This window comes from Theropithecus gelada, chromosome 1, assembly GCF_003255815.1.
Source record: "Theropithecus gelada isolate Dixy chromosome 1, Tgel_1.0, whole genome shotgun sequence".
Lineage (NCBI taxonomy): Eukaryota > Metazoa > Chordata > Mammalia > Primates > Cercopithecidae > Theropithecus > Theropithecus gelada.
The window spans coordinates 27,507,636-27,531,703 of NC_037668.1; the positions used below are offsets into that span (position 1 = coordinate 27,507,636).

Here is a 24,068-nt window from a genome sequence, read left to right on the forward strand (position 1 = left end):
TAGAAATAAAAGTTAAGAAATGTTTAAAATATTTAATGTTTTATTTGAAAAGAATAAATCAATTAAAATTTTAAGTAACATTTTTAATGGAAAATAGTGATATCTCCCCAAAAAAAATTAGTGAGAAGAGTAGCATTGTTTTACAGTTTTGCAGGTTTTTAATATGTGATTTAATGGAAGATAACATGAGTCTTATATATGTCTCTGTATTCAGTCTGTTGCAATGTATTGTTTTAGTTGAAATATATGAAGAAAATCTACCCTCATGCAGGTAAGTAGTTGCAAAGGGAAGGAGTATTTTAATAGCCTTTTCAAATAATTGTGAATTATTCTGTTTTGATAATACATGAAAACTCAGCAAGTGGTAATTTCTTTTTTTTTTTTTTTTTTTTTTTGAGACGGAGTCTCACTGTGTCTCCCAGGCTGGAGTGCAGTGGCGCGATCTCGGCTCACTGCAAGCTCCGCCCCCCGGGTTCACGCCATTCTCCCGCCTCAGCCTCCCAAGTAGCTGGGACTACAGGCGCCCGCTACCGCGCCCGGCTAGTTTTTTTTTGTATTTTTAGTAGAGACGGGGTTTCACCATGTTAGCCAGGATAGTCTCGATCTCCTGACCTTGTGATCCACCCGCCTCGGCCTCCCAAAGTGCTGGGATTACAGGCTTGAGCCACCGCGCCCGGCCGCAAGTGGTAATTTCTTAAAAGATTAGTTGCCCTATAGAATCTAAAGCCATATCAATGACACTTTTATCCCGTGTAACATTAAAAATCCATTGATCTGTCTTGCAGTTTGAATGGAACTTGTCCCCATGCGTGATTTTGTAACATCATTCACTGCTCATTTGGAAGATATTAGTTCACCAAGAGGCAGATCTTCCAAATAAGAACATATTTCATTATATAATATCAAAGAATAACATTCATTAGTATTACCACGAATCACATGAAGAAAAAGTCATACTCCTGGTAGTAGATATGTGGTTTCCAAAATTCGAATTTTCACTCAAAATCCCAAATTTTATCATTTGCAAATACTGTCAAGTGTTTTCTTTGAAATATCAGGCTTACTTCATTTTTAAAAAGTGCTTAATGGGTTACCCATGCCTGAATAACAATATTATTGGCCATTATTTCAAGTAAAAGTGATATTGAAACAAGTGGGTTGTTCAGCTTGCAAATCATTCACCCAAGTGCTTTTTCTTGAGATAGCCATTATGCTTCAGTAGGCAGCAAAACAGTTTTTTATGTTCTTGCCATTTCATCACAGAGAATGTTAATAATTTTTACTGCTTCAACAAGGATGTTCTAAATTGAAATTGGCTTTAAAATATTTTGTTTACTCATTTGTTGGTTGATTCATCGTTACTGTATGTGGCAGTGAAGAATACAGTGACTACTAGACCAGTTTGGTGCCACTACATAGATTTATGCTAAGGCTTAGCAGTTTGGCTTTGCTTTTTCACCAACAGAGTAAATTTCAACAAAGTGCAAAAAGGCTTGAAAATAGTTTGACCTGAAAGAGTCTTAGAGATTCTTGCCTCCTTAGGGAAAAAACTAGTTAAAAAGCTGTTATAATAGTCCTCCTGTAGCTAGTTTACATTATAAATCATTTGTGGATACCTACTATATGAAAGGTTGTAGTAGATCCTGGGGATTCAGCAATGAACAAAACAGATGGAAATGTCTGCTGTTATGGAGCTCATTTATAAAGGGTAAAGATATATAATAGGGATTAGAGAGAAAAGTAAAGCAGAGAAAGGAAACAAGGTGAGTGTGTTTGGTGGGAATGCGTGTGTACAATTTAACTAAGGTGGCCCGGAAAGACCTCACTGAGAAATTGACATTTGAATGAAGAGCCGAAGTGGGGGCAGGTAAAGGTGTGTGCCTCTACAAAGGCCACAGCTGAGGCTGCCCCTCTTTATCCATCTCTTTTCATCCTTCCAACTTCCAGACCTTTTTTTTCTGCTGATAACTCATACCTTTTAAAGTTTAAACCAATTTAGTTTCTTCCAACTCTGCTCTCCACCACTTCCTTACCCCTAGCACACACACAGCACTTACAAAAACAAAAACTCACCCCTTTACAAAAGGTACAGGGATAGAGTGGAGGCTTTGAATACTTTTGCTTCAGTTATTTTTCCCGTCATCTTTTATATTAAAGGAAATAAAAAATAGGGATGTCTTCTTTTCCTGGTTGAACTGGTAGAGAATATCTATGGCAGTTAGTGCTAATGTTTATAAAAAGGATAAACACAAGTGAGATCATGATGGAGAGAGACCAAATCAGTAGGGAACAAATTATAAAGAGATTTCATTTCTAGACTAAAGAGTTTGAATTGGTCATGTGTGCCTGTCATCCTTTATTTTATTCAGCAGTGGAACAATGGCTCTCAACTATGTGGTTGAGGGAATAAACTTAAACAACAAATCTAAATTTCCTGTATCAGTTGCATTTAACTGTTGCATTTCCTCAAGGACTTCACTGTCCTCAAACTTTTTGGTCCCTTAAAAAAAAAATTATTGAACACTTATAAGTGTTGAAATACTAACTTGTCTAATCTTTATAAACAATCGGTGCAATAGGTATTGTTACTGTCACTATTTTACTAATGAGAAAATGAGGACACAGAAAGATTAAGGAACTTGCTGTATATCCTACAGCTATAAATTAGGTGATGGAAGCAGAATTTCTAGCTTGTCTAACTGCCAGACAAACCCAGGCAGTCTAGCTCCAGAGTCCGTCCTCTTAATCTCTGTCTGTGCCACTCTGGCCACTGTTTGTGAATGCAGAGTCCTGGAACTATCTGCATCAGAATCACCAGGGATACTGTTAAAAGTGAAAAATTCTGGCCCACCTCAAGATTTGCCATGTAATAAATTGTTTTCCAAGAGTTGAGGAATGTCGGTATTTATATTATAAAATCCTGCAGGTGATTCTGATATGTATCCTTTGTTAAGAGCTTCTGTTTTAGAAGGACCTACGACTGGCACTGTGTTTGCTTCTGATCCCAGCTTCCTGTGATTAAATGCTTTCTGAAAGATACATAGTTAGTACAGAACTTAATACTATTATACTATTCTATACTATTATACCCCAGTTTCACTTTTAAGCTGTTACCACCTGAAATTTAAATGAAATTCTTTTTAGCACAATATTTGACTAAACAATTTAAAAATTGTATTTCCTACAAATGCATTATACCTTAAAAATGCACTTTAAAACTGAATGGAGGTGAGGTGTGGTGACTCACACCTGTAATCCCAGCACTTTGGGAGGCTGAGGCAGGTGGATCACCTGAGGTCAGGAGTTTGAGACCAGCCTGGCCAACATAGTGAAACCCTGTCTCTACTAAAAATACAAAAATTAGCTGGGCATGGTGGCGGGTGCATGTAATCCCAGCTACTCAGGAGGCTGAGGCAGGAGAATCACTTGAACCCAGGAGGTGGAGTTTGCAGTGAGCCGAGATTGCGCTACTGCACTCCAGCCTGGGCGACAGAATGAGACTGTATAAAAAAACAAAGCAAAATGAAACACACACACACACACACACACACACACACACACACACACGCACACAAACTGAATGGAAACTGATAACTTACTATTCTATTTATGATTAAAGAAAACTACTAGGCTTTATAAAGTACACCCTATGTGATATGAAAAGTGAACTCTTCTAGATTGTGGAACAGCTTTATATAGTATCATACCTCCATCTTTAACTAGGATTGCAGCTGGCAATAAAGCTCAGCTTCTAATGCGAGCAAGTGTTGAGTTTGGCTATTTTGTTAACCCAAGATTCTGAGAGAAAATTTGTTCACTCAAGTACATAAAGCATATTATGGTTAAAATTTTTTATTCCACTTTGTAGTTTGCCTTGTTAAGACTAGTCTTTCCTAAAATGTGCCTTAGGGGCATTTTACAGTCCTCCATATTTCTTTATGTGAAGCCAACATCAAAATTGCTTTGAAAAGGATCAAGATCTGGAGTGAAGGCTGGAGGCTCATGCAAGGAGAGAGATAACTTTAGAAATATAAGTTACATGAAACCCCTTTTTTTCTCCCCTTCCAGAAAGTTGTAGAATCATTGATATGAAATCATGAGTTGGCCAGTGTATTTCTTTGTGTTCCCTTCCCACCCTGCTGTGCTATCTACACAAACACAAGTGGCATTTGAGGTAATTTTAACTTTTTGCTTAAAGTGTTTCCTAATAACTTTTCTCAGAAAACTTGTTGACTCAATTTGCTGTAGCCATAGACCCTCCTACCTGACCCCTTGTGGTCTCTTTGGTAGCACACCTGTAGGAGGCAACGTAATCTTCAGGAAATTCACTTCCTACCAGTAGTCCTGAGTAAAGTGAATTTTCTAAAATGAAGTATCTTGTAAACATTATATATGACAAACTCCCAAATGGTTAAACTCTTTATGCATTTGGTGTTTGATCTTTTTCCTTGAGAAGACTTTTTTTTGAATTGCTGCCCTGTTGGCACTCAATAAATTACAATTGCTAACAAGTTTCAGAGGCCCTAACTTATTTTCCTAAATCACGTACTTCCCAGTTTTTGAAAAGGCCCTCTATTATACCTAACAAAGTTTTGAACTTTGATTAACTCAAGTGTTTTTTTGTTTGTTTGTTTTTGTTTTTGTTTTTTTGAGACAGAGTTTCGCTCTGTTGCCCAGGCTGGAGTGCAGTGGCGCGATCTCTGCTCACTGCAAGCTCCGCCTCCTGGGTTCATGCCATTCTCCTGCCTCAGCATCCCAAGTAGGTGGGACTACAGGTGCCTGTCACCACGCCCAGCTAATTTTTAAATATTTTTATTAGAGAAGGGGTTTCACCATGTTAGCCAGGGTGGTCTTGATCTCCTGACCTCGTGATCCACCTGCCTCGGCCTCCAAAAGTGCTGGGATTACAGGCGTGAGCCACCGCACCCAGCCAACTCCAAGTTATTGAATGAAGTAATATGAAGCACATGGTTGAAGACTTCCTGGTCCTATACCTGTCCAGAGCATGTAACCAACATTTTGTCTAAGAGGTTTCCCTAGGGAGATCAATCCTGACCTGGTTTAGAAACATTTTTCCTGAAACTCTCATCAAAAGAGAAGAATGATTTTGGGTGCTAGTATCCTGTCCTTAGGAAAGTATTTACAAGAAACCATTTTGACCAAGAAACTCAAAATTAATTCTGGTTTTTAAAAAGAGAGGCATATATCACTCTTAGATTGAACCTTATGAAATTACTGATATTTGACTCACAAAAATGACAATTTTTTATGGTCCAACCTAATACTTTTTGGTGTGAATAAAAGGGGAGGCACAGTTAATTGGGCAGTTTGCAGTGGACATCCTCCAGAGTTTGACATGAAAAGTGTATCTTAAATCAAAACTTGAATTTGTACTTATTAGGATTTCAAGCTCATTTTTCCTCGGTGACCTTGCCAGCATTATCAGATTTGTATTAAGTGTCAAAAGTTTCCTCTTGTCAAAGCATAAACCTTGGCTCATTCTTGGGCCATCTGTTGTACACTAATAGTTTTGATTTATTCTTCTGGCTGACATGCATACTAATGGTGCAGATGCAAGCTCTACGTTTCCTTTTATTGGTCTGTAGTTTTATTGCATACATTAATGGCACAAATACAGCATTCATATTACCTATTTATAGTAATTCTAGTTTTCGGGTGAGTAATATACCTTGCTTATGTTTTTACTATGCTGAGAAGCCCTGTGTAGTAGACATTTTAATAGACTTTAAATGATTACTTTCTACTTAATTTTACCACCCTTAATTTTGTTTTTTGCAATTTTTATTTTCAGGATATGTCACAATGTGTGTCTGTATATTTTCATGATTTCAAATTCCATTGCTTTAATGAATGAACACATTTGCTTTTTGATCAGGAATTACTATAACTGCTAGAAAACAACACTAGTGCAAAATGTAAATTTAGATAAATAACTCTGAAAGGCCTACTTCTAGTTGATGCTTTGGCTCTAATTTTTGAGGGTTAACATGCTCTTCAACTTCTTTGACAGCTTGAAAGATACCAAATAGAGTGATAGAAGAAAACAAAAGCTCTCTAGGACAGGGACATAGGTTAGAGAAAATTTAATACAATTTTTGAAATAAGGCTAGGTGCTATTTTTATTTTTGATCTGCTTCTAACAGTTTCGTATATTGGAAAACCAATCCCATCTCTGGAAGCCAGTGGATATGGGCCAAATATAAAATGTTAAGAGGCTGTTGTTACTATTGGTCTGCTATGCAAAACTTTTTCCCTAATAGAGGTCTGTGTTGATCCGTGTAAAAGCTGCTCAGTGTCACAAGTGCAGCCTGAGTTTCCTTCATTTCTAGGGGAAATTATGATAGAAATACATTCCTTTCTATTAAAGATAAAGGGCTGCAACCTTGAGCCAGAGTTTTCTAATACAGTAGAAGCCATCTTATCTATATAATGGGGACTAGTAGATGGTCTGTTAATAAACAGTACTGGTTAAAATTAGTTTTTAAAAAGATACATATCTATTTCATTTGATTATGTTAATATGCACTCATTGGCTAGTTTTGTATGCAGGGCCAATTTTCTTTTCTTTGAGTCCAGATCCACTCTTCAGAGTTGCATGTTGCCTTTCTTGCATAAACCGTACGCACAATTCAGCAACCATAATTTCCAGTATTGGTTACAGTTACTTTAAATTGGAATAAGAACTTAAAGGTACTTGTTAAGCAATCTGAGGGCAGACTATTACGATTTTTATGGTGGCTTTGCAAGGAGAGAACATTTTAAAACTTATTTTTATCTTTTTGCTCTCTTTTCACACTATTAGTTTATGTAATATTTTATTACACAATTATACTGACTAATACAATTAATGAAAATAGTCTTGAAAAAAGATACAACTCAATAGTTGTGGATGTTCCCTGTGCTAGGGGCACTAGTCAGTGAGTTTTATAGGGGGAATGGGAAGGGTCATTTAATCAGTTTGTATTCTACATGGCTATGTAGAATCAACATTTGATAACTCTCAATAGGGCCTGAATTCTATTGTGAGTTACCATAATTAATTTCAGCAGAGCAAAATGTGATCCTTTTCTTTTGATAAGCCAGTCTCCAATGCTTTTGTTTTCTTAAAAAGAGAAGAAATGTAACTTTGAATGCTGTGTTATGCACTCATATTTTATTGGTTTCTAACAAATTGCTTGGAAGAGGGAATTGGGAGAACTGTATGAAAGTAGTATATTTTCTCATGTACAATATTGCATAACATTAGAAAACTGATGCTTTATTTTTATGGGGAAATGTTTTGGTGTTTCTCCCTGCCCCCTCCCCTCCATGTTTCTCTAACTTTTTCTGGGAATAAGAGTAACAATACATTGATCATAATATTTGTCCACATGATTTCATTCCAGAGGAAATCCTATGGTATCTAAGCCCTACGGAAAGGTTGATAAAGACATTTCAGGAGTCCATTCGAAGATGTCTTAAAATTAGTGACATAGTTTTGAGTGACAGTGCCAAAATATATTTCTTTCTATGGCAACATTCTTTTTCTACTATCCTTTTTATTTTTAAGTAGTTTCATTTTTGTCACAGTTGGGTTATTTTAAACGATTTAATTGGAGGGAAAGAAGTACAGATTTATCAAATTGTACCTCCGGGATTGAATTTCCTTCACTAGTTCCTTAATAAGTATTTAAGTAAAAGGGGGTGTGATATCAAGAAGACTAAATTATAAATATGGTTTCTATGCTGTTAAAAAATAACAATGCTGTTCTTGATTAACTATTATGGAGATTCCTCTTGACCAAATTCCTTTAGAACTGTTTCACAAATTTGTAATTTAACTAGTAATTTGGTTTAAGTTTAGGTTTGAGTGACAGAAAATACAAAATAATAGTGTCTTAGATAAATTAGAAGTTTATTTCTCTTTCATGTATACGTTTCAGAGATCTAATGATAGCTACTTAATCATCAGGATCCCTGTCTCCTTCTGTCTTCTTGCTCCATAATTCTCAACTTGCAGCTTCTGTCCCATGGAACAAAGATGGCTACTCCAGCTCTAGCAGTCATATCTGCCTTCTAGCTAGCAAGAAGGAGAAAGGGAAGGAGGAGGAAAGCCTTCCACCATTACCACCTTGAAGAAGTTGCCATTTCTTCTTACGGTCCGTTGACCAGACTGTGTAGCCTTATTTGGTTGCAAAGGAGGCTAGGAATACAGTCTTTATTCTGGGTGGCATTGTGCCCAACTGAATATCACAAGTCCTGTTGCTATTTTAATATTATAGAAGAAGGAGAGCATATATTGAGTTTAAAAAAATGGCTGTTTCTGCCACAATTCAGTGTTCCCAACAAAATAAAAACTTGGATTTATATTCTTTAAAAGAAAATATCCTCTGTGGCACAATGCTGAATACATGACAGGGTACTGTGCTGAGTAATTTTTTTAAATGAACAGTAAGAAGCCAGTAAATATTTATTGAGTGATTACAGCTCCTTTGTTTCTGAAAATGTGGCTCACAGTATTAATGATCTAAAAAAGAGTAAGATGAACACAGAGAAACTAATGATTCAGGATTCATTGTTGTGAGGTTCAAGAAACATTTATTTTGAGGAAGTGGAGGTAAATATTCAATGAAGTAACTACATTGTCCCAGATACATAGATAAGATAGATAAAATATATGTGATATATGATATATAGACACTTATTTTTATTACAAGATACGTACTGTTAGAGTTGGTAGTATACCAGCTTTGGTTCCCTGCAGTCTAATTTTTGGGCCTCTTGGTAAACAAGTACTTAAAACTGTTACTCCAGTTTGCAAACCTTTAATAATTAGAGACAAGGCAGGTTAACTTTAATTATTTGTATGCATGCAAGATGTGATTCTTCTTTTTCATAAATCATACATGGTTTTTAGCTTTCTGCTGCAAAAGTAACTAGTTTGTTAAAAAGTTAGTGAAAAGAGAAAGTAGGAGACATTGTGTTCAGAAGATCGTGTTTAAAAACAACAATTAGTATGGCATCTATATCTTAGCAGGAAACTCAGAATTAAGTCTGAGCCCGACCTTAACCCATGACCAGTGGAATCTAAGTGTGTTTATTTTTACAATAGCCTTAATTTGGGGCTTGCAAGTTTTTTGGTTTGTTTTCACATTCAATTTAGAGACCCTGAAGCAGTATTTTAATGATAGGAATTAAGCTATGTATAACTTTCATGGCTTGAAGATCAGCAAATTCTGTTTTTTCTTGGTTATAATGTTATCTTACCCAGAAATGTGTGATCTTTGTGTCTAACAATGCACTTAAAAAAAAACAAAACAAAAAATTCCCTTGCTGCAATGCTGGAATTCTAACAGAACTTTACTCATCTTCTCTCTCCTCCCCGATTTTTAAAAACATGTTCTCTTGGAAACGTTGCCTTGAATTACACAAAATACAAGCAGTTACTGGAAATGTTTTCTACACAGTTCTCTTCATGTATATCAATTTCAATTTGTTTTTCACTTTTTAGATTTTTTTCTTAATTTTGCTGATAATCGCACTTCATAATCATATCAACTTTGAACTTTGAAGTTCTGTTGAATTTTTATTGCTCTCAGCTGTATCAGATCCTACTTTTTGATGAGTTATTTCATATAGTAAGTTTGTTGCATGAATGGTGAAACAGTGAACACAGGAACAAGAAAAGAAAGCAAAATGGGTCAAACTTAGGTTGAGTTTTATCTCCAGTTTAACCATGCTCCCTTAAATGGAAATGCTAATATGCTTTTTTTTCTTTTTTCTGTGACAGTTCATATGTTTTTACTAGAAAGAAGAGGAGTTATTGAAAACAGTAGTTAATATCAAAGTCATAAGCCATCTATAATCAGCCTTAGAATGCCTACAGATGTATATACATTTTCAAAACACTTATACTCTGCCTTTTCTGAAGCCAAACTTCTCTTGGCTCATTCTTACTTTTAGTACTTGTGTGCTGGAAATTAGAAACCTCAGATGCCCTACACAATGTAGGACTATACAATTGTGCTAGGCATGTATTTGTAATTTTTTAACTCTTTGTTCTGCCCGCCTTGGCCTCCCAAAGTGCTGGGATTACAGGGGTGAGCCACCGCACCCAGCCACTATGCTTTTTAAGGGCAAAAACTGTACATCTTCTTTAGCATGCACCTGTCACTTGCAAATAAATGTCTAATGCTCTGGTCACTTCAAAGGGAGAAGAGGAGGCTAAGCAGGCAAGGCTCTAGGGCTTGGCCCTGCTTCAGTCAGAATCTTTCTTCTACATGTTGATAGTTCCTTTCTTCTACAAGTAGAAAATTCCCGGGATAAGAATTTTGATGGGAAAAACAGTTTATTGCCTTTAAAAAAAAAGTTTGAAAATGTTGTTTAGTGGATAGATACTTTCAGTATCTTGTGACATTATCTAGTCTAGCCCCCATCATTTTGCAGGACTGGAAACTGAAACACAGAAAGGATAGATAGTCTTGTCCAGATGATACAGCTATTTAGTGGCAGAATTAGAATTAAAATCCCTTGTCTTGACTGCTTGATCAGTATTCTTTATAGTATGCTACAGCATATGTATTATAGAAACCTAAGAGTTTTCCAAGATCACTGCATAGTGCCTGACAATGGTAGACACTCTGTAAATGTGTATTACATTAATGAATGAATGATTCTAAGATGGTGTGTAATTATGTCTAAGCCAACTTCAAATAAAAACTATAATTTTTCATCATCTCAATGAAATATTGGCCTCTTAGAAACCCTGAATTTGACCTGTTCTAGGACTAAGCCAGTTGTTATATATAACAGATTGTTCTTTGTTAATTTTAGGATCACCTGCTGTTACCAGCTACCACCCATAACAAGACCACAAGACCAAAAATGTCAATTGTGTTACCAGCAATAAACATAAATGGTAAGTTGAAATTCTGGTTTATGAACAACATGAGATTTCTTTGTTTAACCAAGATTCTCTTCATTAGTTCAAAGACATTTAAAATGTTCAGTTAAATGAGTATATATCCATACATTATTTCTGAAACATTTCTCCACTGTTTTCACAAAAATATTATTTTTAAAATCCATTATTCTTTTTTTAAAAATTACTACATCCCTAAAAGAAAAAGTATCTCTCTTTTACTTACAGAATTGGAAAAGCTAGCATCTTGACTCCTCTACAGACTTGCATCTGGGACCTTTCTAGTCATAAATGTAGTGTAAGAAGCCACTGCTGTGTTCTGACAGTGAATTTGTAAATCAGATTTTTGGAACTCAAAGCAGTTTCCTGTGTTACCTAAATGTTGATATCATCCTAGACCTTGCCACAGAAGCCTGGCTTATTTATGTTTAGTTGATAATACTGACGAGTTTGATATTGATAGTATTACTGTTGTATTTTGTTCTATTACTAGCACTGGACATTAAGCAAAATACAAATAATAATATAATGCACAGATGTTAAGGCATAGTGTACCAGCTTATAGTTTAGAAGGAAAAAAAGACAAGCCCAAAAATCACTGTACTCCAAAGAGAAAGTCACATAAGTAATATGTGAGGTACTAAGAAATCTAGTGAAGCAGATATTACTTCCAGCTTGATTCTTCATGGAGAAGAGAAATAACTCACTCCCATTACCAGCTATGGATTATAAATGAGCACAGTGTGTGTTATTGACTCATTGCTTTCTCTGACACATCATATTGAAAATCAGAGAGTTGGCCATCTTTTTCAAGTTCGTGTATCTCACATAATGGAGGTACTAGTACATTTTCTGTCTGGTAGCAAAAACCTCATAGTATATGAAGAAGACGAAAACGAAAAGCCCTTTGAAGTAACCTGCAGTTGAACCAGTTCCCATTTTGATTGATAAATAATAATTAAACCTTCAAATACAATTATAAAACAAAACACTAGAATTTTGGGGAGATTCCAGATAAGTTTCAATAAAATTTAGTCTTTAGGGGAAAAGTAATATTCATCGTACATTTTAAGACCATAGAGGACTATAGAATTTCATGAGCTGTATATAGACAACTTATTAGAAATGCTTAGGAAGTAACTTTATAGACATAAACATAAATGAATTTTTTGTTAAAGCATAAAAAATTACAATATTTACTTAGCCCTACAAAGACATTCAGAACAAGTTTAAGAAAAATGATAACATTGAGAAGAACATCTCTTTCTTCAATAAAGACATACCTCTCAAGTTACTCATGGAATAATTGTATTACTACCTGAAGAAGAATATATTCCAAAGTGCATTTTATTACATTCCAAAGAATGTATTTAGGAAGTCTCACTTATTCTCAACCTGCAGGTACCTAAGTTTCTCTGCCTAAACTATAATAGACTAAAGTGTCAGCTTATGCTCAGAAAGGCTGTTTTCTGAGTTTTATCAAGGCAGAATTCACTGAATTTTGTTCTTCTGATATTGGGTTCTTATGTAAGAGAATTCCTGGTCTTATTTTATAACAGTGAGCTATCTATTTATATTAAGCCAAAACCAACAAGATGCTGTTTGACTATGTTTATCTTGGCAAGGTGACTGATTTTTGAAGAGGAGCCTTTCATGGATTTGGAAAATCTAGTCATTAGAGGAACATTGTCTTTTTAATCTGTTTCAGACTCCTTGTAAATAGTCTTTTTTAAAAAAACTTTCCTTTTTAGGATAAGCTCCTATTAAAAAATTAAGATTCAAATTCAAGAAATATTGATTGAATATATACCATGTTTCAAGTACTTTGCTACATCCTCAGCCTTTTCTCTGAACAGTCTCTTTACTTCTTAAATTAGAGCCTGATTTTTTCCCCTTCCTCATGTACCTCAAAGTCTGCAGCAGGGTCGATGGTATCCTTGCTTCCCACTACAACTTTCAAATTATTTCTCCTTCTTTCTCCTTCAGTCCCCTTAACATCTTGCAAATCTGTCACATCACACTTTACTCCTCTTACCCTTATTTGTTGCTGTCATCTACTCCACTGACGACTCTTCCACTGCCTCTGTCATCCTGCTGTCTAACTTCAGCATCCGCATAGAGGAGTCATTGGTACTCTAGCCTTTTTGGATCCAGTCATCTTTTATTCTGCGCCACCTCAGCCTCCCATCCACATGGTCATAATCTAGACCTTATCATCGTCAATAGCAGCACTCCCTTTGAAATCTCCTTTTCAGGCATCCCACTCTTGACTGTTACTTACTCTCTTACTTTAAAACTCACACTCCAACTACTCTCTTACCTCACAAGTCTAAAGTCCTTTGACCCTGCCACTTCTTTTCTGTGCCCATCACATCCTTAATGGCCATACATTCCTCCTTACCCAGCTTAAATTCCATGGTCCTGTACTGTCACCACTCTCTTGTGAACACCCCTTACTTCCTGGCTCCTTTCTTCTTAGGTTCCACTTTCTTGGAAAAACTGCTCTCTAGGTAAACCCGGCTCTCCTCTCTATGCCTGGTCTCAAGCAGCTGAAAATTGCTAGAAAGTATCGTTCAGTGAGAACAAGTAGATTCACTTCAAATTTATGACCATTAATTTCAAAGGGATATTTAATATTGCCAGTCATTGCTAGTAAATTCACTTTCCCTCTCTGAAAAAAAGAATTTCTCACCTCCTGTTGTCGAAACTCCAACATCCTCTCTCCCCACCCCATCAGCTGATGAACTCACCAAATACTACACTGAGAAAACAGATGTCATCATGCAAGAGCTACGTCATGTTTCCACTACCACCGGCCCAGCTGCATCTACACCCACAAACTCTGCCTTCCCTCTTGTTGCACTGAAAGAAAAATCTCTTCCATTGGGTTCTAAATCCCTGCTTTGCTACTTGCTAGATATGTATCATTGGGCAAGTTAATTAACTTTTCTGTACCTCAGCTTCCTCATCTGTAAAATAAGATATTAGTAATACCTTCTTCTAAGAGTTGATGTGAAATGAATAAAAAAGCTTTAAATAGTGCCTATTTTAGGGTTAGCTGCTGTTTTACTGCAATAATCATCAGTGCCATTGTCCTTAAAACATCATCGCCAACTTCTAAGGTAATTTCTTCCTTTTGGACCCTGACTCCTAGCACCTCTCACAATACTCAAAGACTTTACTCTGCATTTATACCATTCCTCTTTTATACAGTTCCTTCTTCTCTACTGGGTCATTCCCATCAGCATACAAATGTCCTTTTTTTTTTCCTCAAGGGAGGGACTCCCTCTGTTTCCCAGGCTGAGGTACAGCAGCGTGACCCATGGCTCACTCCAGCCTCCACCTCCTGGACTCAAGCAATTGTCCCACCTCAGCCTCCCGAGTAGCTCCTGAACACAAGCACATTCCACTCCCAGCTAATTTTTAAATTATTTGTAGAGACAGAGTCTCCCTGTGTTGCCCAGGCTGGTCTTGAACTCCTAGAGTCAAGTGATCCTCCTGCCTCAGCCTCCCAAGGTGCTAGGATTACAGACATGAGCCACTGCACGCAGCCCAAAATGTCTTAATATTACTGTTACCTCTGGTATAGGGAGACTTCTTTGACTTCACATCGTATTTCTCTGTTACCCTTTAGAGCAGAACTATCAAAAGACTCACTCACACTCACTGCTTCTACTTCCTTACCTCCGATTTTGTCTTCTTTTCACCCTTACCAAGCTTTTGCCATTTCACTCCATAAAATGCCATTGCCCTTCCACTCCACTGAAATGCTCTTGCAAAGGGAAGTCAATGACAAATATCTCGCCAAGTCAAAGGTCATGTCTCCGTTGTCATCTTACTTGACCTCTTACATAGCTAATAGTTAGCTGTGTAAAATACCATTAGTATTTATATAGGGAATCCTTTCCCCATTTCTTGTTTTTGTCAGGTTTGTCAAAGATCAGATGGTTGTAGGTAAAATACTGTTAGTATTTTACACAGCTAACTATTCCCTCTTTTTTTTAGTCCACCCAATTCTTATTTTTTTTTCTTTTTTTATTATTATACTTTAAGTTCTAGGGTATATGTGCACAACGTGCAGGTTTGTTACATATGTATGCATGTACCATGTTGGTGTGCTGTACCCATTAACTCATCATTTACATTAGGTATATCTCCTAATGCTATCCCTTCCCCTCCCCCCATCCCACGACAAGCCCCAGTGTGTGATATTCCCCTTCCTGTGTCCAAGTGTTCTCATTGTTCAATTCCCGCCTATGAGTGAGAACATGCGGTGTTTGCTTTTCTGTTCTTGCAATAGTTTGCTGAGAATGATGGTTTCCAGCTGCATCCATGTCCCTGCAAAGGACATGAACTCATCCTTTTTTATGGCTGCGTAGTATTCCATCGTATATATGTGCCACATTTTCTTAATGCAGTCTGTCATTGATGGACATTTGGGTTGGTTCCAAGTCTTTGCTATTGTGAATAGTGCTGCAATAAACATATATGTGCATGTGATTTTATAGCAGCATGATTTATAATCCTTTGGGTATATCCCCAGTAATGGGATGGCTGGGTCAAATGGTATTTCTAGTGCTAGATCCTTGAGGAATTGCCACACTATCTTCCACAATGGTTGAACTAGTTTACAGTCCCAACAGTGTAAAAGTGTTCCTGTTTCTCCACATCCTCTCCAGCACCTGTTGTTTCCTGACTTTTTAATGATCGCCATTCTAACTGGTGTGAGATGGTATCTCATTGTGGTTTTGATTTGCATTTCTCTGATGGCGAGTGATGATGAGCATTTTGTCATGTGTCTGTTGGCTGCGTAAATGTCTTCTTTTGAGAAGTGTCTGTTCATATCCTATGCCCACTTTTTGATGGAGTTGATTTTTTCTTGTAAATTTGTTTAAGTTCTTTGTAGATTCTGGATATTATCCCTTTGTCAGATGGGTAGATTGTAAAAAATTTCTCCCGTTCTGTAGGTTGCCTATTCACTCTGATGGTAGTTTCTTTTGCTGTGCAGAAGCTCTTTAGTTTAATTAGATCCCATTTGTCAATTTTGGCTTTTGTTGCCATTGCTTTTGGTGTTTTACACATGAAGTCCTTGCCCATGCCTGTGTCCTGAGTGGTATTGCCTAGGTTTTCTTTTAGGGTTTTTATGGTTTTAGGTCTAACATTTAAGTCTCTAATCCACCTTGAATTAATTTTTGTATAAGGTGTAAGGAAGGGATCCAGTTTCAGCTTTCTACATATGGCTAGCCAGTTTTCCCAGCACCATTTATTAAATAGGGAATCCTTTCCCCATTTCTTGTTTTTGTCAGGTTTGTCAAAGATCAGATGGATATAGATATGTGGTATCATTTCTGAGGACTCTGTTCTGTTCCATTGGTCTATATCTCTGTTTTGGCACCAGTACCATGCTGTTTTGGTTACTGTAGCCTTGTAGTAGTTTGAAGTCAGGTAGTGTGATGCCTCCAGCTTTGTTCTTTTGGCTTAGGGTTGACTTGGCAATGCAGGCTCTTTTTTGGTTCCATATGAACTTTAAAGTAGTTTTTTCTAATTCTGTGAAGAAAGTCATTGGTAGTTGATGGGGATGGCATTGAGTCTATAAATTACCTTGGGCAGTATGGCCATTTTCACAATATTGATTTTTCCTATCCATGGGCATGGAATGTTCTTCCGTTTGTTTGTGTCCTCTTTTATTTCGTTGAGCAGTGGTTTATAGTTCTTCTTGAAGAGGTCCCTCACATCCCTTGTAAGTTGGATTCCTAGGTATTTTATTTTCTTTGAAGCAATTGTGAATGGGAGTTCACTCATGATTTGGCTCTCTGTCTGTTATTGGTGTGTAGGAATGCTTGTGATTTTTGCATATTGATTTTGTGTCCTGAGAATTTGCTGAAGTTGCTTATCAGCTCAAGGAGATTTTGGGCTGAGACAATGGGGTTTTCTAAATATATGATCATGTCATCTGCAAACAGGGACAATTTGACTTCCTCTTTTCCTAATTGAATACCCTTTATTTCTTTCTCTTGCCTGATTGCCCTGGCCAGAACTTTCAACAGTATGTTGAATAGGAGTGGTGAGAGAGGGCATCCCTGTCTTGTGCCAGTTTTTAAGGGGAATGCTTCCAGTTTTTGCCCATTCAGTATGATATTGGCTGTGGGTTTGTCATAAATAGCTCTTATTATTTTGAAATATGTCCCATCAATACCTAATTTATTGAGAGCTTTTAGCATGAAGGGGTGTTGAATTTTGTCAAAGGCCTTTTCTGCAGCTTTTGAGATAATCATGTGGTTTTTGTCTTTGGTTCTGCTTATATGCTGGATTATGTTTATTGATTTGCATATGTTGAACCAGCCATGCATCCCAGGGATGAAGCCCACTTGATCATGGTGAATAAGCTTTTGGATGTGCTGCTGGAGTCGGTTTGCCAGTATTTTATGGAGGATTTTTGCATTGATGTTCATCAGGGATATTGTTTTTGTTTTTATTTTTATTTTTATTTTTTTGAGACAGAGTCTTGCTGTGTTGCCCAGGTTGGAGTGCAGTGGCACGATCTTGGCTCACTACAAGCTCCGCCTCCCAAGTTCACGCCATTCTCCTGCCTCAGCCTCCCGAGTAGCTGGGACTAGAGGTGCCCGCCACCATGTCCAGCTAATTTTTGTATTTTTAGTAGAGACGGGATTTCACCATGTTAGCCAGGATGGTTTAGATCTCCTGACCTTGTGATCCGCCCACCTTGGCCTCCCAAAATGCTGGCATTACAGGCGTGAGCACCGCGTCCAGCCTTTATACACAATTTTTAACAATTTTGCTCATGAAACAAAGTTAATATACATTGAACCATCAGAAAATAAAGGTGTCAGGTGTGGATTTTTCACTTGCATCATCAGGTCAACACTCAAAAGGTTTTAGATTTTGGAGGAATTTGCATTTCAGATTTTTGGATTAGGGATACTCAACTTTTATTCTCTTTATTTTTTGGTAGATAATGCCTCAAGAAAGTAATTCATACCATTTACACAACCACTATATAGCAGAGCCAAGATTTACATACATTGTATAAAATATCTTCCAATTAATTAAATTGTTAATTCAATATTAAAGACAGATGTGCAAGGATTGAAAATATTTGGGACTCTAAAATTTAAAATAGGTTTTATACCACTTCATTCCTACACTATAAGGTTGTACAGATTCATTGGGAACAGTATAACATAATAAAGTCATTTGAATTTGATAGGTATGTTTGTTGAATAAAAGAATTTAAGTAAGGTAAATGTTATTTGGTGATTACTTTGTGACCACTTAAAAATATTTTACTAGTTTAATAATATTTTATGTGATTAATAATAGTTGGCAAGCACAGATTAGTCTAATCTTTGCAAGCGTAATTAAAACATATCCTAGGCTACCTTTCTACCACATTGAGATTTGGAGTTCAGAGTGAACTGAAATTATTAGCCGCCTTTTCAGCAATCGTTCTATAAATAAAACTGTGCAAAAAGTTGTCCTATAGGAAACTATAATTCTATAGGATTCTTCAAGACCCAGAGATAAATTTCTTTGGCTTATTAAACTTATGGATTTGACAAATTATATTATAATTATATAATGTATAATCTGAAGAGTTTAAGTTATATAGGCACAAAAAGTTTGAATACCTATTTATTGAAAGAGCAGAGACATTGTGAGGATATCCCTAATAAGAGGGTTGTTCATTCTGAGCATATAAGGGTTTGAGAAAGTTGAATAAAATACATTTTCTGTCATTTCTGAGTGTAAAAGTTACATATAACTTGGAAACAAAAATGAGTTGTGGATGATCCCTCTCACTGACTCAAGTGGAGCTTGTAAAATTTTGGAGAGGGTGGGAAAGGACAGAAAGTGAAGACAGAAATTCAGATTTTATTGAGCAACTGGTTTATGTAATACGCTGGATGGGGATATTTGTAAGATGAATTTGATTTTCCAATTTGAGCACGGTAAAGTACGTTTCCAGGTCAATGTCTGTTCTTAAACTGTAATGTATTATGATTATACTTTGTGGTTTTGAGCCATGGAAAAAAGTTTCAGAAATCGCTAAAGAGAGTAGGATATGGGTGTGAAATTAATGCCGTTTAGAAATCACCAGTCACATCATCTGTGTTCTCCATATCAGTTTTATTTTTGTAATTTGTTGTTTTTTACTTTGCATTCTGTTTATTATTTAAATTCCTTTGTTTCATAAGACAGTTGAAAACAGGTTAGTGAAGCTGCAAGAAAAAGTCTTTCTTTGTCTGAGGAAGTTGTCACACAGGAGATTATTGAAATAAAAATACAATGCTAGGTATGCTTTTGAAAAGGCATTTTTAAAAAATGATTGCATGGTTGGTGGAACAGTGGATGATGGATTAAAAGCTACTGATTTTTTTTTTTTAAAAGGATTTTGGAAGTTCTACTAGTAGTTACTGTAAGCTAACATTTCCTGCTTTTAAATTATTTCTACTTATGTTGTAGTAAAACTACTCATTTCCTTTCTGCACTCGTGATAAGTAATTGAACAAGATAGAGCATAGAGGAGGGGTTTTTTGGTTTGATTTTTTTAGTGATAGATATATTTGTTTTTTTAATGGTAGATAAATTGTGTAGATGTCTTTCATAAGGGAATGAATTCTGTGAACAAGCCATCAGCAGATATGTTTCGTAATTTGACCAACATGTTCCTTGATTTGTTTTTACTGTTTCCGTTCCCTTCTGTGTGCCTTGTACCTGTTCTTGTGGTACATGTGTAATAAAAATAACTGTTTATACCCGTTATTTGAATTAAGGGCCCATGCAGATGAACAAATGACTACCAGGCTAAACTGTAATTGTATTTAATCTCAAAGTAATTTCCATACATATGAAGAAAATCTAGAACAGCTTAATAACAATGGTGGCAAATGCTAGTGCCAGCACACGCCACACATTTTTAGTTGGAGAGGTCGTAGCAGAAGGGCAGGATGCAAACCAACCAAATAAATGTGATGGTTTTAAAAATAAAAGAATGTTCATATAACTGCTTTTGATGATCACAGTTTTCTGGACACGGCTATCCCAAGGCAAATATATTTGGAAACTGTCCTATTAATTCTGCTCAAGCAGCCTGGTTGCCTAAGCAGGTTGAGAGTTTTTCCTTTTACTCTTCTCAATTTATTTCTCCTTAAAGGCCTGCAGGTTGTCTATTAAAAAAAAAAAAGTATTATCTACCTTGCATTTTCATTGTAATTCATTTCATTTCAATTTCATATAATTGCATCCAGACAGTTGAGTGTTCTCTTAAAACTATGTTTTAATTTTAAAAAAATACATAATCATAGTTCTGTTTCTCTCTCTGTCTTATTTTTTTTATTTTTTTTATTTTTTGAGACAGAGTCTCACTCTGTTGCCCAGGCTGGAGTACAGTGGCACGGTCTCAGCTCACTGAAACCTCTGCCTCCCAGGTTCACGCCATTCTCCTGCCTCAGCATCCCAAGAAGCTGGGACTACAGGCACCCGTCACCACGCCTGGCTAATTTTTTATATTTTTAGTAGAGACGGGGTTTCACCGTGTTAGCCAGGATGGTCTCGATCTCCTGACCTCGTGATCCGCCTGCCTCAGCCTCCCAAAGTGCTGGGATTACAGGCATGGGCCGCTGCACCCGGCCTTTTTTTTCTTTTTTTTTTTTTTAAGAGACAGGATCTTGTCATATTCCCCAGGCTAAACCTGAGCTCCTGGACTCAAGTGATCCTCCCACCTCAGCCCTCTAAATAGCTGGGACTGTAGGCATGTGCCACTGCGCCCAGCTTTAGTTCTCTGACTTTTGGCTCATTACTAAAACTAGTAGTAAAATTCCCATACTAAGAATTTCTACTGAGGAAAGGAGAAACATCACACTATTCACCTGAAAAAATAATTTTTTTCTCTCAAAATGTATATACAGATCCACTAATTATGTGCAACTGGCAAGTAAAAGATGAGAGTTCACATTTACTCTACTAACTTCAATAGGTACTACCTTTGTAGAGACCTGAGGCCTGAACTGATTCGGCAGTTTTCTACAGAGAAGGCAATCACCTACAGAGGCAGAGTATGAATCAAATTATCTTTAGAATTTGGTGGAATTTGGCTGAATTCCTTAGATCCCTTTTTAGCTCACTTCCCCACACTGATGCTAAGATACCAGTTAGGCCTGGACCAACAACGATGATTTAGATCAATTCTAAACCAGAAACAATATGCTGATTAATTTTTAAGAAATCTGTTAGGTACCAAGTAATATAAATTCCCAATGTCTATGGTATAGAATCAAAAATTAGAAGAACGTGATACATAATAGAATATTGACCACTAGCATCAGTTGGTACCTTGGGAGATAAAAATTGAACTGGGCTATCAAGGATATTTAGAATAAAAGGATAAAGAGAGTGCAAGGTATTTGTGTAAGGCATCTAGCTGTAAGTTGCACAAACCTAAGATTTGGCTTAAATAAGCTGGTTTCATTTCATTTCTTTTTCCTTTCCCTTTCCCTTTCCTTCCCTTTCCCTTTCCTTCCCTTCCCCTTCCGCTTCCCTTTCCTTTCCCTTTCCTTCCCTTCCCCTTCCGCTTCCCCTTCCCCTTCCGCTTCCCTTTCCCTTACCCTTTCCCTTACTCTTTCCCTTTCCTTTTCCTTCCCTTTCCTTTCCCTTTCCCTTACCCTTTCCATTTCCCTTCCCTTTCCTTTCCCTCCCTTCCCTTTCCTTTCCTTTTTCCTTTCCCTTTCCCTTTCCCTTTCCTTTCCTTTTTCAGAGTCTCAATCTGTCACCCAGGTTGGAGTGCAGTGGTGTGATCTTGGCTCACTGCAACCTCTGCCTCCTGGGTTCAAGTGAGTCTCCTGAGTAGCTGGGACTGTAGGCACCCATCAGCATGCCCAGCTAAGTTTTGTATTTTTAGTAGAGACTGGGTTTCCCATGTTGGCCAGGCTGCTCTTGAACTCCTGGCCTTAAGAGGTCCGCCCTCGGCCTCCCAAGGTGCTGGGATTACATCGTGCCTGGCCATCGGTTGTTTTTTGTTTGTTTGTTTTAGTATATTGAGAAGTCCACAGAAAAGAATCACAGTGATGAGCCAGTTGCTGTGTTGAGTCAACAACTTAAGAGTGGCTAAGGCCAAGCAGCAGCTGCTTGATGCAGCATTCCATCATGTGCTAAACTGGAATTGAGCAAAGTGTCTGGGAAGAGACAGTACAGAGAGGATTCATGTTAAAAAGAGAAATAAACATTTATTTATTGCATGGGATGCAGCCAGATGATTTAGGTCATTAATGAATTAAGGAAGTAATTTTAAACTATCAAACATAAGAATAACATAGTGAAGACTCTATTAAGAGATTATTAATCTGGCTGAGAATTGTATGTAGAAAAAAATGAAGAGAGGAGACGAGCTAGGATCGATACTTTGAAACAATCTCAAGATGAGGTGATTCAAAGCTTGGAATGGGAAGAAAGGAAAAATTTCCAAAGAAATTCCGAAGGAAAAATCTATAGCATTTGGCAACTGATGATTTACAAAGGAGAGAGAAGGAAAAGCTGATTCCATGATTTTGAGACCAGAACACTGAGAGACTAGTACTGCCATTCAAAGAAATGGATAAAATGGGAGGCACAGTGTGAGATTTGCGCATCTTGAATTAGAGATGGCATTGGTGGATATTTTTGTGTATCTCTTCTAACAGAATACCACCAAGTAATTCCTGACTGCTGAATTTCCTTTTCTTTCCATTTTGTTAGATACTACCAGCCCCCTTGCAAGTTAGTGTCCCTTTCCGTCTGTTGTATTGCCTTAGACTTCTTCTCATTCACCACCTTGATGCTTTTACAAGATACAAAGCTTATGGAGATAGGCATGGGGCAGCAAGAAATATAGAGTGGGGATCTGCAGAGAAAAGAAAGACGAGCCCTCTTTCTTTGCTTGTTTTCCCTGGGTTTTTTTTTGTTTTTTTTGTTTTTTGTTTTTTTTTTTTTGCTTTGTTTTGCCTTGGGCATGATTGGGATTACTGAGATTGTTCCTCTTGTCTATATTGTTGCAGTAGTATTTTAACTGGTCACACTAATTTATTATTTTTCCTTCTTAATTCCTACAATTCACCCTGAATACTGCTGCCAAGATGAGTCATCCTTACATACTGCTTTTGTTATATCATTATCCTTCTCAAGAGCCAGCAGTAGATTTTCAGTGCCTAGCAGATGAAATCCAAATGCTTTAGCCTGGCATCAAAGGCCCAGGACAGTCTGTCCCCACATTACCTTTTCAACTCAATTCTAACCAAACTGTTCTACTAACAGTTCCTTGAATCTATATTCATTAGTTCATTTAAAAATACTCATTCACTGATTCTCCTTTATGCCGAAAGCTGGAGGTACCAACATTGAATAAGGTACCCATGATTTGTACTTTTCTGTAGCCTTTAAGTGGAAGAGATGGAAGGAAACAAAAAAAAATTAACAATCCAAACAAAACAATTGCAGATTATGACAATTTGGGAGAAAGAAAGAAATATGGTCCCTTGATGAAATATGATGGTGGGAGTCAGGGGTAGAGAAGACCTTTTTGATTGGATAGTGAGAGGATAACAGTTAAACCAAGATCTGAAGGATGAGAAGAATCAACTGTGAAGAGCCAAGGGGCAGAAGATTCCAAGCAGAGGGAGCAACAAGAGAGCAGAAGCCCTGAGGCCAGAAAGAATGTGTTAGTTTTAGGATTTGTCAGAAGACCAGTAAGGCTAGAGTAGGATCCAGTAGCAACAGGTGGGAATGATACGAGATCAGGTCAGCAAGGTAAATAGGGGCCACATCAGACAGGGAATTGTAGGCCGCGGTGAAGAGTTGTGATTTATCAATATAGTGGGAAGGTGCTGAGGAGTTTGAGGTGTGAAGCGACTTGATCTGATGTACGTGTAAAGAGATCACTCTGACTGTTTTTGCACATGTGGTGTCCATATCTTGTATTGCCTACCCTCTTCTCTCCAGGCTATCTCCTACCCATCCTTCAAGATCCAGCTGAAATCCTACCACCTCCGCAAAACTTTTGCTTTACTTCTCTGGACCACTAGAATACTTCTGTAGGTCCTAGAATAAATAGTCTTTCCTCCACTAAACATCCTTAATGTAACCACCTCTCATTTAT

The 24,068-nt window shown here is 37.1% G+C and overlaps 1 protein-coding gene across 1 annotated transcript in view; it reads left to right on the forward strand.

Annotated features, from left to right (window-relative positions):
• The window catches only part of ATF6 (activating transcription factor 6), a 210,081-nt gene that overhangs the window by 144,719 nt on the left and 41,294 nt on the right, over positions 1-24,068 (forward strand). The window contains exon 15 of the mRNA XM_025388269.1: positions 10,834-10,918. Coding sequence (XP_025244054.1) covers positions 10,834-10,918 — 85 coding nt within the window. The remainder of the gene's footprint in view (positions 1-10,833; positions 10,919-24,068) is intronic.